General features: G+C 33.0%; 1 protein-coding gene across 3 annotated transcripts in view; it reads right to left on the bottom strand.

The window, feature by feature from the left end:
• LEMD3 (LEM domain containing 3) overlaps nt 1-13,834 on the bottom strand; it is a 72,781-nt gene that overhangs the window by 18,988 nt on the left and 39,959 nt on the right. For all 3 annotated transcript variants that reach the window (XR_005365346.1, XR_005365345.1, XM_038549927.1), the window contains exons 5-9: nt 7,668-7,747; nt 7,437-7,582; nt 6,406-6,507; nt 6,201-6,303; nt 5,376-5,554 (exon numbers count right to left, since the gene is read on the bottom strand). Coding sequence is in view for 1 of the 3 variants with exons in the window: in XM_038549927.1 (XP_038405855.1) it covers nt 5,376-5,554; nt 6,201-6,303; nt 6,406-6,507; nt 7,437-7,582; nt 7,668-7,747 (610 nt within the window). In the remaining 2 variants the exon portion in view is untranslated. The remainder of the gene's footprint in view (nt 1-5,375; nt 5,555-6,200; nt 6,304-6,405; nt 6,508-7,436; nt 7,583-7,667; nt 7,748-13,834) is intronic.

Genomic DNA, 13,834 nt, shown 5'->3' with positions numbered 1-13,834 from the left:
AATTTATTCTAGGACTTAAAGAATAAACCAAAGTAGGCAGAGTAGGGGCACCTGGGAGGCTCAGTGGTTCAGCATCTGCCTTTGACTCAGGTCATGATCCTGAGGTCCTGGGATTGAGTCCTACATCAGGCTCGCCACAGGAAGCCTGCTTCTCCCTCTATGTCTCTGCCTCTCTCTCTCTTTCTGTATCTCATGAATAAATAAATAAATAAAATCTTAAAAAAAAATTAAAAGTAGGCAGAGTAAAGAGAGGTATAAAGGACATTTCAAGCAAATGTGTTAGCTTACATATAGCCCCTGAGGCAAAAAGGAGTTCAGTGTAGTCAAGTAACTAAAAGATAGCCACTGTGGCTAGAGAGGGAACATTGGAGCCTTACGAGAGAAAGGTCAGATTATTAAGGACCATGTAGATCACACTGAAGAGTTTAGACATTGCCATAAAAGAAATAGAAAACCATTCCAAGTTTTGTAAGGAGTAATAATTTGATGAGATCTTTTAAAATTATAACTTTTAAATACAGACTCATAAAGAATCAACTAAGTAGAAATAAAATTGAATGCAAGTAGACCAGTTAGAAGGTTATTATAGTCGTGTGAGAGATGATACTAATGTGGATAACATAGACCAGCAATGCTGATGGAAGTATGCAGATAGAATCCAAGACATATGGAATAGATTTGACATGACTTATTTAAAGATTATACATGGGAGGTAAGGAAGAGATTAAAGATTACTCCCAAGTTTATGGTGGAACCAACTGAGAAGAGTTATCATCATTAATTAGACAAGAATACTAGGGGAAGAGGTCCGTTTAGCAAGAGAAGATACTGAATTCATGCACATGCTGAATTTGTAGTGTTCATATCCTGGTAGACAAGTATACAGATGGGAATAAAAATCTGAAAACCAGAGGATTTAATTCAAGATACAAATATTAGAGTTATCAACATATCAATGATAAATCAAGTCGCAGCTTGACATCATCTGTAGGTGGAAGGAAGACAGGTAGAATGAGAAAAAAAGATGGCCTTGGGAAACTCCCAACACTTAGAGATCTGGGAAAAGAAGAAAACTTAGAAGATCGAAAAAATGGTCAAGGTAGCAGGAAAGCTAAAAAAGTAGCCCAAAGCCAAAAGAAGAAAGTTTTAAAGCAGGCTCAACTGTTAACATTGTCAAGTAAAATAAGAAGAGAAAAATGTCCACTTGGTATAGCAATAGGAATGTCTAAGAACTGTTTCCTTGGAATGATGGGGATGGGAAATAGATCGGAGTCAGTTGAAGAATAGAACAAGTGAAAAAGTAAAAATAATGAGTATAATAAACTATTTAATGCTATTTGGCTATAAATAGGTAGAGAGAGGGAGGGAGAGACAGAGTGATAGCTAAAGAACAATGTAGTCTCCAACATGTCTTAAAAGATGAGAAAGACTATACAGCATGTTTAAGTACTGATGAAAAGAACCCATAGAGGCAGGGATTTAGAACACAGTAAGCGAAGATACTTGAGAAGACTGGAGGGAATGGGAGCCAGAGGACTTAGATCCCACTCTCTATGGAGGGAAGGGCTCAGGTCTTTGTTAAGTGAGAAAACTCCGCAATTTCAACAGGAGGTGAGGGTGAGTGTAGATTCTGGCAATTTTATAGATTTGGTTGTGGAAATCTGTAGAAGGTACAATCTGATTGCTTCTATTCAAGTCAACGACTGAGAATCAGGAGACAGGCAAAGGTTTGAAAAGACGGAGAGATCTAAAATTGTTACTGAGTAGTTAACTCAGTAAGTTAAGTGACCAGTAAAATATGATAACATGAAAGTCAGGGAGGGCACTTGATGGGATAAGCACTGGGTATCATACTATGTGTTGGCAAATTGCATTTAAATATTTTTTTTTTAAAAAGAGAACATGAAAGTCAGGCAGTGCTGAGGGCCTAATTGAGATTAATTATTTATGATGTACCTGTCTGTAGAACTGTATGACTTTCTGCTGCTATGCTCAGCTCCCTATCCATAGCAAGGCATCGACAAAATAGTTTCATCCTTGGTTGGAATTTACTAGGCTAAGATGAAGGATATAGGTAATGACTTAAGGGTACTAGCAAGAAAAGGGTTGGAGGAATGGGTTATGGAAACTAAGATGGACAGGAAAAGAAAGATAGGAGGAAGACTGAAAAACTGAAAAAAGTAGGTACATGGAAAAACTGGAGAGTCTGGGGATTTAATATATATATATATATCAGGAAAGTTTAAAGGATAAGTTAATGGCTAAAGAGTATACTGATGTGTTAAATAGGTGACAGGGATTAAAGGGGGCACCTGTGATGAGGACTAGGTGTTATATGTAAGTGATGATCACCAAATCCTACATCTAAAACTATTATTACATTGTACATTAACTAACTGTAATTTAAATAAAAACTTGGAAAAAAAATAAAGACACGAGTATATTAATGAAAGATTTCAGAAGTACCTAGTGAAAAGAAATGTCTAGGGTGTGAATGTCCTAACAGTGCCTGATATGGTATGAGGAAATGGCCACTACACATGAAAAGTTTTTGCAAAATCCCAGATTAAGAAAGTCTGTGAACTCTAGTACCACCCAGACAGACTTCTCTGGCAGTATATAGATTGTGTTCTTAAATGACCTTTTAGTTGCAGGCAATCTGAGTTCCTTGAAATTCCAATATTGGCCTGGGCAAGCAGGGAATGAACCAGAGAAAACAGAAGCATTAATATCATCTTATCCTAGCCTAGACCCAAGTTTCCATAAATAATGGATCTAGGAGAAGTTATTCCTGGCCAACTCTAGTCAAAAAGTAGTTGTGAAGATCAAACTGATTTTTAAGACATATACTTTGTCTCCCTAACTAAATTGTAATCATCTCCTGGTATAAGCAGAGACAGTGGTTACTAAATAATGATACATTTCAAATACCTCAAGAATGCGTTTGTATGTTTGGATGCTTCAACTGAATGTTGTTTATTCTGAAGACTATATTCATCAGAAACATAAATAATTCTCCCCAGCAGGTAAAATTTGATGTTTAACTGGCACTTTAAAATACCATTGGAGATAATAACGCTGCATAAGAATGCAATTTATACTTAACTATCCTTTAGAAAATGAACTAAAAATTCAATAAGGTTGATTATTTAACAATTACTTGGAAAAAATACAATTAAATGAAAACAGCTTGTAGTGGGAGTGAATTCAAAAGATACTATAATTACCAACCCTCCAGCCATGTACCTTTTAATTAAACCACTGTTATTTATAAGAGGATAAACATCAAGCCTGTTAATAAATTAAACCATCTTTTTAAACAACCCAAACCCTCACTATATAACCATATTTATAGCACATGTGTTCAGATACATTTAAATGAAAGCAAAACTTAGTTTATGTATTAATATTTTTAACAAGCAAAGTCAATCACTTATATTTAGATAGACTATACATTCGATGGCATAAAATGTAATTAATATTTAAAATAAATTCTTTTTATCAGGGCCATATGTTCTTAAATAAGGCAATATAGATAATTATCATTAAGAAATGTCCCACCAACTTCTCATTATTCTGCTCCTATAACAAATTCTTTTATGATCAAATTCTTAAAAGAATTCAAATCTCTTGATAGGAGTCTATAGCCTTTTATCATTATAACTCTAAAAATTTGAATTGGTATTTCAAGCTAATGGCTACTAGGTTCTACCTCAGGATTTTCTGACTTCAGGATAACATAATCTCAGCCATTTTTTTTTCAATTTACTAAACAACAGGTGTCTTATTTTAGTCTCAATTTCTTTCTAGGTTCAGTAATTCATTCACTGTAACTTATGTTTTTTTAATCAAAGACACTCAAGTAAAGGGAGACTGATTTTATAATTCTTCACAGTGTACATTTAGAAGTATTCAAATTAAGATAGCTCAGTACTTGGCATATAGTTTGTAAACATTTACTATATAAACTTTGATGAAACAAAATAGCAAAACATTTTAGAACTATTCTATTGATTCATATTGAGTTTTACAACTTAGAACTGACCCAAAGTTGTCTTACATCATACTTACACAGTCTTCTCCTATCTAAAGAAAATGGTAAAATGAAAATAATAGTCTTGAGGTTTTAAATTCTAGATATGGAGCATCCAATTTCACACACTTAGAGTCTGTCATCCCTCCCACTAATTTAGAACAATCTGAATTACTTATGTCAAGATATTTTCTCTAGATTGATCTTGAAAATCTCATATTTTAAAAATAAGACAACTACAATGATAAAAATAAATCCATATGAACAAAATAATGGCCATTTCTAGAACTTCTTATGCATACATAAGCACCAATTGCCAGCTATATGAAAAAATCAGGTTGAGAATCCACAACCATTTACAATCAGACACTACAGTAATCAGATCTGACTGGCTTTGCACTCTGTTTTCATTTTATAGGACCCTTCTGTAGACACCTTTTAAAACAAAAAGTTTAATGTTTAGTGCCATCTTTGATATCATCAAAGCATCATTTTTATGCCATGATTACTGAACACTATGATCATTTAAGCTCTTTGAAAGTGAAAATTAGAGAAGAAAGGAAGTGTCTGGATTATACTTTCTCGCAATTTTTTTCAAAATGATTAACTTTCTCATAAATACTATGTTTAGCAAACATTGAATAAATATGCTTTTACCCAAAAAGATTTAAAGAAACTCAACTCACTACTAGTTCTGAAATGCACATTAAACTGCACAATTTTCATTTGCAACTAACCATACAAGAAATTCAAGTGAGGTAACAGTTATCACTAGTAGAGATTTGGGAACCTAAGGCAATCAATCAGCAAGCCCTCCTATATACTTATATACACCTGTTTTTGAAACCATGAAAACATAGAGAAAAATATGGAAAGAAAGCCATAAGAGCTATGTGGCACAGGGGATATGCAGGTGGATGGGTCTCAATGAAAAAGAGACAGGCAAACAAAACTTGGAAAAAAGAGCAATTAAAAAGTTATGTTCCACTTTTATATGTTTTATGTAATGTAAAACATAAATTGCCATATTTGCATAAAAATTAAGGAAAAAGAATGCAGTTAGATCTATAATACTAAGTTGTTTTAAGTAAAAAAGGGAAAAAATCACAATAATGTATGTAGTGTTCTCTTATGGTAAAGACAAACCATTATGTTTATATTTGAAAGAAGAAAGGATATATAAGAAAGCTAACAGTAATTCCTTCTATGGAATAGAACTGCAAAGGAAGTTTGCCCTTGTATTTTTCAACAGTAGTATTTTACTTTAAACATATTAAGACTTTCGTAGTTGAAAAAAATTGGAAAAACACTATGTTTATTTTTGTTGTTTAAAAATACATACCTTGACCTTGCCATACTTTAGAAGGTATTACTAATATTTTGTCACAGGAGGCAGAAGGTTGGATCCATCGCCAAACTAGAAAATCTGCACCACCTATTCTTCGTGTCTCTGTGCGAACTCTTGACTCATTAGCAGCAAGGAAGTCAACAGCTCTATCCCAGACTTTCTTCATTTTTTTTCTATCATGTGAACAAAATGACAAATTTACTGGCATCTTGGCTTGGAATCTTTTTCATGTATTACTAATTGAAGGCAATGGTTATTATTATTTCTGATTTTCCTTATCATTGCCTACAAAATTTTTTCAAAAAAGACTTAGATGCCTAAAGCTCACCTCAAATTTACTGAATTTCATTCCTCAGAGGTGAAGCATCAGTAATCCGCCCCCTCCCCAACTCCACTAATGATTCTGAGGTGTTGCTATGGTGAAGAATGCTACAGTAGGATATAGAATCATTTATTTTCAAGAAGTCATTATTTAGTACTTTTACTGAAAAAGTTTCATTAACAAAATATTTAAGGCGTTATTAACAAAACATCACTATTATCTGTTTCTTTATGAAGATGAAATTAAAGGAAATAAGGTGAAGATAAAAATAAAAAATGTATAAAAGTGATCATGATTTAGAAATCCAGTTGTCTTTACACTGCTCAAAATCAGAACAGAAGGGAATTTAAAAAGGAAGGAGAGTTTAAGTACAAAAAATAAAGCCTGTACAGAACAGCTCTACTTGAGAAAGGCTTCAATTCCCGATATAATCTTCACAACTTCAGAAATACTACCAACATTCTGATCTAGTTCAACTCGTAATACTTTGAACATACTTGTCATGAGGTTGTATTAAGGAATCTTGCACATGTGGAATAGGCATGTAAGGTTGTAAGTCTTTATTTTCCTGGCAAGCTTCATTATGACTTCGTAAAACATCTGAAAAGATAAATTTACAAATGAATCAATCATTGATCATGTTATAATTTATCACATAATTACTATTATAGAAATAGTTTAGATTTTTACAAATACTTATACCTATAATCTTTACCACCATATCATACATCTGCCTTGTTTCCTCCTCTTCTTTTGTCCAGCGATATTTCATGTAACGCAGAACGACACAAACCATCACAACACCTGCAATATTTATAAGTTTTGTGTTTGAAAAATTGTGCTCAGTGACATTCAATAATATTCACTGCCACCTGAAGTTATTGGTCTAGTCGTTAAATCTGATGTTAACAAAACAAAGCAAAAAAAGAGAAATCTTATGACAGTTTCCACAGTGATTATTTTAACTGCCATAATAGGATAATGGAATGAGCCTTCATAACAGTAGGCTGAATTACCTACATAAATTACAACCACATAGAACAATTTAGTATTGAGCATTTTCCAGAGCTTCACTTAATCTCTCTAGAAACCATTTCTTTCATGATGCTGACAGCTGAACATTTTAAATTCTATTATTTTTTTGAAAACAGCATAACTATGTTTCACAAGCTTTTTCCTTTGCCACATTAAACTATTAGAAAAGTGGGTTTCCAAAGACCATAAACATACTACATCTTAGGAAAATTATTTTTAAAGGACTTAAACAGAGAAAAGAAAGAAATGCGTTATCTTCTAAATTTCTATAATCAATCAAAAGTCACATAAAATCCAGGAACCCAAGTAAAAATTTTAATGCAGGTAAATTATATTTTTTAAATTAATAATAATTTTAATGAACTTAATTTATACTTTATCATTTTAAAAATCAGCTTAATTTTCATATTTCCCGTTCTATTTTCTAAAGATAATCTATGTCTTTTTTATGACATTCTTATAATAAAGTTTTATTCCACCTCCACTTATAGCACTGTTTTCTAAGCCCTTAGATAAATACTGACATTATTTAAAAAAGAAAAACAGCTTCAATATTACTCTACCCTAGTGAAGGCTTCTGTATGTGATTTATAATGGCAACTATCACAGAAGTAAATTCTCAACCCTGCCATTTGGTGAAACACAGCTATAAAAATTCTAGACTGCCATGTATCTTCTTTCTCATCCCAATAACTTACCTAAGCATAACAACAATAACCTGTGGGTGACAGTAATAAAAGCACGTCGAAAGCGACACCAGAAAGACATCTGTGGTCTTGTGGACTGTAAGAACTGCACATCGGTTATGTTTGTCAATTGCTCCTCAGGGCCATAACCAACACACCTAGTTAAAAATAATTAAGGAGACTTTAGAGTCAAAATTATTTCTTATACTACAAAGTGGTCAAAGTGGAAATTAAATCCTTTACCTTATTCCAACATCTTTTCCATTTTCTAAAATCCACTTCAAAGAAATATTAAATATATCTTCATATTCAGGGCCTAAATCCTAATAAGGAAAATAGAGAACATAACTATTCCTAATAATTCATATTCATTTGACTCTATAAGCTATACTATAAATACCATACTTTTATCTTTATATAACACTTGAAACTGTATTACACAACAAAACTGTATTACAGAAAAATGAAAGGGGAAAAAAGTCACAATTTCCCCATCTTCCTAAGATAAGTACACTTAATATTTTGTTATATTTTCTTTTTGGTTCTTTTACATTTACAGATTTGGGGGTTTTCTGAAATATAATTTGTCTTTTAAGTATCACTGTGATAAAAGTGAATTAGCTACTTATTTTTTTTATAGAACCCTATATTTTTAGATGAACAAATGGCAAACTATACAGACTTGCCTGTTTCACTGACATTTTCTCAGTAAGTGAATGAAGCAAGCATGTCAACTTAAGAAAAACAGCTGACTTTGTTACCAATGATAACATTCAAGCTTTCAAGTGAAAAGTAAAATTTAGAAAAAGTTGCATCCATTACTAGGAGTTTGATGACTTCACAATACTTAAAAATTTTTGCAATGAAACTGGGTAATATTAAAGAATGTGACTTTGTGGTATGGCATAATGAAATATGTCAACATTGGGAAGATCTGCATAAACAGCAAACTAGTATTTTCCAAATGAACCATGCAGGAGTTACTAAATCTTGCATAGGTAAAAGATCTATTTTACATGCAAAACAAAGGACTTTAGAGACAGACTTTACAAAAATCACTGATATGGCTTCAAACTGCACATTGCAACTAATCTTGAAGAAACTACCTCTTAAAGAGTTTTGATGCAGTATCAACAAAGAATATCTACAATTATCTGAAAAGAGTATTAAAATGTTCCCGTTTTGACTATGTATCTGTATGAGACTAGATTTTCTTGATGTACTTCAGCCAAAACATTGAAACAGACCCAAAACAGAAGCAGATATGAAAATCCAGTTGTTTTTTTTATTAGCCTACATAGTAGATTAAAAAGATTTGCACAAATGTAAAACAATGCCATTTCTCACTATGTGCCAGGTACTGTTCTAGGACCTAGAGATAGATGTAGCACTAAGCAAAACTGTGAAAATTGCCTGGGTTCACGGAGCTTAATGTTCTATTCAATTTTATATCTTTATGTACTTTTTTAAGTACAAAGAATGAACTTCTAAAAGTAGCAGTAAGAAGTCATTTTTAAAAACTCCTCTAAGGGGTGCCTGGGTGGCTCAGTCAGTTGAACATCTGAATCTTGATTTCAGCTCAGGGTTGTAAGACCAAGCCAGATGTTGGGTTCTGCACGGAGAGTGGAGCCTGCTTAAGATTCTCTCTCTCTTAAAAAAAAAAAAAAAACAAAAACTGCTCCTTTAAAAAAAAATAATTTTTATAAGTAATAGCTATTGCATTTTATCAACAGATTCTTCAAAAGCACTGGAAGTTAAGGTTTATCATTTGATTAGTGCAATTTACTTCCTATTATGGAACTGGCAAGTTTTTAATATATCAAATTGAAAATGTAAAAAGTTTTATGAAGCAAAACTAATCTTGCTATGTATCATTACTTATGCGTAACTACTACCAGGATGGTTTTAGATGGTAAAGAGAACTACAAGCTACTTGTTATCTTTAAAAAAAATAATAAGTGTGATCTTTCATCATTATTTATAAATATCAAAAAATATGTAGCCAATATATTTAATAAGTGACAAATGGTTTACTTATGAAACCATTTCAAGGGAATGCATTTAGAAACGATCATGATGACAGCTAAATAGCTGTATGCTTAGAAAAGTAAAACAATATGCAATTTATATATTTTTTTAACTATAAAAATGCGTACTTATGAATAAGGACTATAAAAATTTTAAGTGATTTGGTATGATATTTGTCTTTGACTTACCTCGTTTAGCATTATACTCTATAGATCCATCATGTTGTAAACGGCAAGATTTCATTTCTTTTTATGGCTGAGTAATATCCCATTATATATCTATATATATAGCTATATAGACCACATTGTCTTTATCCATTTATCAACCAATGGACACTTGGGCTTCTTCCATATATGGGCTATTGTAAATAATGCTGCTGTAAACACTATAAACACAGGGGTGCATGTACCGCTTTGGATTAGTGTGTCCACATTCTTTGGGTAAATACTCAGTGGTGAGATTGCTGGATTATAGGGTAGTTCTATTTTTTAACTTTCTGAGGAAACTCCACACTATTTTCCACAGTGGCTGCAGCAGTTTGCATTCCACCTATAGTGCATGAGGGTTCCTTTTTCCCCACATCCTCGCCAACACTTGTTGTTTTCTTACATTCTTTATTTAAGCCATTCTGACAGACGTGAGGTGACATCTCATTGTAGTTTTAATCTGTATTTCCCTGATTATGAGTGATGCTGAACATCTCTTCAAGTGTCTGTTGGCTAATTAGATGTCTTCTTTGGAGAAATGTCTGTTCATGTCTTCTGCCCATTTTTTAATTGGATTATTTGGTTTTGGGGTATTGAGTCTTATAAATTGTTTATATATTTTGGATACTAACCCTGTGTTGCATATATCACTTGCAAGTATCTTCTCCCATTCTGTAGGTTGCCTTTTAGTTTTATTGGCTGTTTCCCTCACTGGGCATAAGCTTTTTATTTTGATGTAGTCCCAACAGTTTATGCAATGCTCCCTGCAAGTGCAGCTACTATCTGTCACCATATAATACCACTGACCTTATTCCCTAGGCTGTACCTCTCATCCCTATGACTTACTCATTTCATAATGGGAAGCCTGAACTTCCCACTCTCCTTCACTAGTCCTGCTCATCCCCTAACCCCTCCCATCTGGCAACTACCAGTTTGTTCTTTATGGGTCTGTTTCTGCATGTTTGTTCATTTGTTTTTTTTAGATCTCATGTATAAGTGAAATCATAAACCATGGATATTTTTTTAAAAATCAATGAAACATAAATGCTGTATTTACCTGTATTTATTTATATGTTCTTCATTAAAACAATATGCAAGATATAATGACATTTTTGTATTACACAGAACTTTGAAAGCTAAACTATATATGTCAGCTTCAAATAATGTAAAGACACATAAATTTCTTAATTTATTAGTTATATATTTTATATATATTTAAATTTTATAAAAATTTTAGGAGGCTGAAGATATTATAAATAGCACTACTAAAAAAAAAAAAGCACTACTGCCTTCATTAATTATCCTTTAAAATGTACATAATGACTCATACTAACAAGGACACATACTCTAATAAGCTAAGTATGTGGAGGAATAATGAGTTTAAAACCTTTAGTTATAAGACAATAAGGGTAAGAAAAGGGTATCTGTTGTTATTTTCCCATTTTGTTTTCCTTCCCCATGTTAATACTACCTAATATCCACTTACTATCTGGAATACAACAGAACCATGGAATGTCCTTTTAAAAAAAAAGAGATTTTATTTATTTGAGAGTGAGAAAGAGGGTGTGTGCACATATAAGCAGGGGGAGCTGAAGAGAGAGAGAGAGAGAGAGGGAAAAGCAGGCTCCTCACTGAGCAGGGAGTCTGACATGGGGCTTGATCCCAGGACCGTGGTGGGATCATGACCTGAGTTGAAGGCAGATGCTTAACTGACTGAGCCACCCAGGTGCCCCACCATGGAATGTCCCTTTGTGAATACACGAAATACAAAAAACAATTGATAATTAATTTAAAACTTCATTAAGGAATTTAAAGAGAACATTAAGGTCTGAAACAGGCTGTTACTTCCACAAATGTTCAGGGTTCTATAGTATTATAAATTGAATTTTTGTGAAGAAGTAAGAGTTGAATCTTTTTCCTGCATTAAGGTCTGAAACAGGCTGTTACTTCCATAAATGTTCAGAGTTCTATAGTTTTATAAATTGAATTTTTGTGAAGAAGTAAGAGTTGAATCTTTTTCCTGGCTTATGTTAATTAAACAGCTCATGCTAACATTTAGTTTTTTTTTTTAATATATCAAATTGAAAATGTAAAAAGTTTTATGAAGCAAAACTAATCTTGCTATGTATCATTACTTATGTGTAACTACTACCAGAATGGTTTTAGATGGTAAAGAGAACTACAAGCTACTTGTTATCTTAAAAAAAAAAAAAAAAAAAAAAAAAAGTGTGATTTTTCATCATTATTTATAAATATCAAAAAAATGTGTAGCCAATATATTTAATAAGTGACAAATGGTTTACTTATGAAACCATTTCAAGGGAATGCAATTTATATACATATTTTATAATTTTATTAGCAGTGATTAGCAATCCAAGCTAGGCCATAAAAGCCTATCCAACCTCATAATTCGGCACTTAGCATGCATAGCATCTTCCTGATTTTTAGAGTGGAAAAGTATTTTGGTATTCATTTTTTTGTAGCCACCTAAAGAATCAAAGAGTAAGTTTATTTCAGGCTTTGTAGCCATATAAATTTCTGGTCTCTGCCACATATATTCTAAGCAACCTTTAAAAATGTTGTAAAACCACAGCTAGAAGGCCATACAAAAACAGGTCTATGGGCTGTAGTTTGCCAACTTCTTAGGTAAAGCATTCTTGCATCATAAAATGCCCATTTTCAAATCACTGATGACACAAATTTTTAAAGCAAGTCTATTACTATTATTACTATTTACTTATAGGCAATAGCTCAATGTACGGCTGACCACTTCATTTAAAACTTTCTAAATTCAAAGCACATTTTCCTAAATCTTTACCAAACCTATTAACATACTATATGTGAACATACACACACTCATGATTCCCAACTCCAAATTTGCCTTATTTGCAAAAACATTGGCAAAAACATGTATTTTTATTAAAATTCACATCAGGTGCTTTGAACTTAGAATTTCACAGTATAAAAATAATACTATTTCATGTAAAAAAAGAAAAGCTCATTAAGTAAAGCTACAAAGCATTAGAAAGGAGGAAAAGAAATGCCGATAAAGGGAGGAGTAAGGATTAAAAACCTATTGAATAGCTCACAACATGGTAACATACATAGTAATAACTATGTGGCTTTCCAGTTAGGGAGTATTCTGTTTAATTGTGACATGATATATGCTATATATGTTATCTTTGAAATTAATTAAAATAGGAGACATAGAAATCAATAGTAATTATGATTTAACTCTTGATGAGTCAATGGGCACTTCATCTTTCAGATCTGGAATATCGGAAAGAACATGGCCTTAAAATCAAGCAGGCCTGGGATGAGATCACAACTCCACTACTGAGTAGCTGTATGTATAGGCTCAAGTGGAGACAAAAAAGTACACTATCTATGCAGATATATCTACTTTGATCAAATCCTAAACCTTATTCAGAGTTAGTCTCTTGCTCACTCAAAAGATGAAACTAGTAGTTATGAACCCAGTCCTTCCATCTAAGAGGCAGAACAGTATAGTGAGAAAAGCAAGCATTTTAATTCTATTCCCAGGTCTACCACTTACTAGCTGAATGATGTTATCATTAAATCTCTCTGAGCTTTAGTTTCTTTATAAAGTAGGTTTGATACCACCCACCTTGCTAGGTCATTGTGAGGTCAGAGGTATTAAGTGAATCCTAAGATAAATTGTACTTGATAAATTATAATAATTTTTTTTAAGATTTTATTTATTCATGAGAGACACACAGAGAGAGACAGAGGCAGAGACACAGGCAGAGGGAGAAGCAGGCTCCATGCAGGGAGCCTGATGTGGGACTCGATCCTGGGACTCCAGGATCACGCCCTGGGCCAAAGGCAGGCACTTAACCACTGAGCCACCCAGGGATCCCCAATTATAATAGTCTTTTTAAAGATTTATTTCTTTGACACAGAGCATGGGGAGAGGAGCACAGGGGGAGGGAGAGGGACAAGCAGATTCTATGCTGAGCGCAGAGGTGAATGTGGGGCTTTTCCCCACAACCCTGAGATCATGACTTGAGCTAAAAGCAAGACTCGGCTGCTCAACCAGCTGAGCCACCCAGGTGTCCTGATAGATTATAATTCTTAAAAAATGTATCCATCATTCCATTTCTCAGAACATTTATTTTTTCCACAAAGACAAAATTTTATTAGCAGTGATTAGCA

This window comes from Canis lupus, chromosome 10, assembly GCF_011100685.1.
Source record: "Canis lupus familiaris isolate Mischka breed German Shepherd chromosome 10, alternate assembly UU_Cfam_GSD_1.0, whole genome shotgun sequence".
Taxonomy (NCBI): domain Eukaryota; kingdom Metazoa; phylum Chordata; class Mammalia; order Carnivora; family Canidae; genus Canis; species Canis lupus.
The sequence above is the reverse complement of the archived record's forward strand: the minus strand, read 5'-3'. Positions and strand labels throughout refer to the sequence as shown.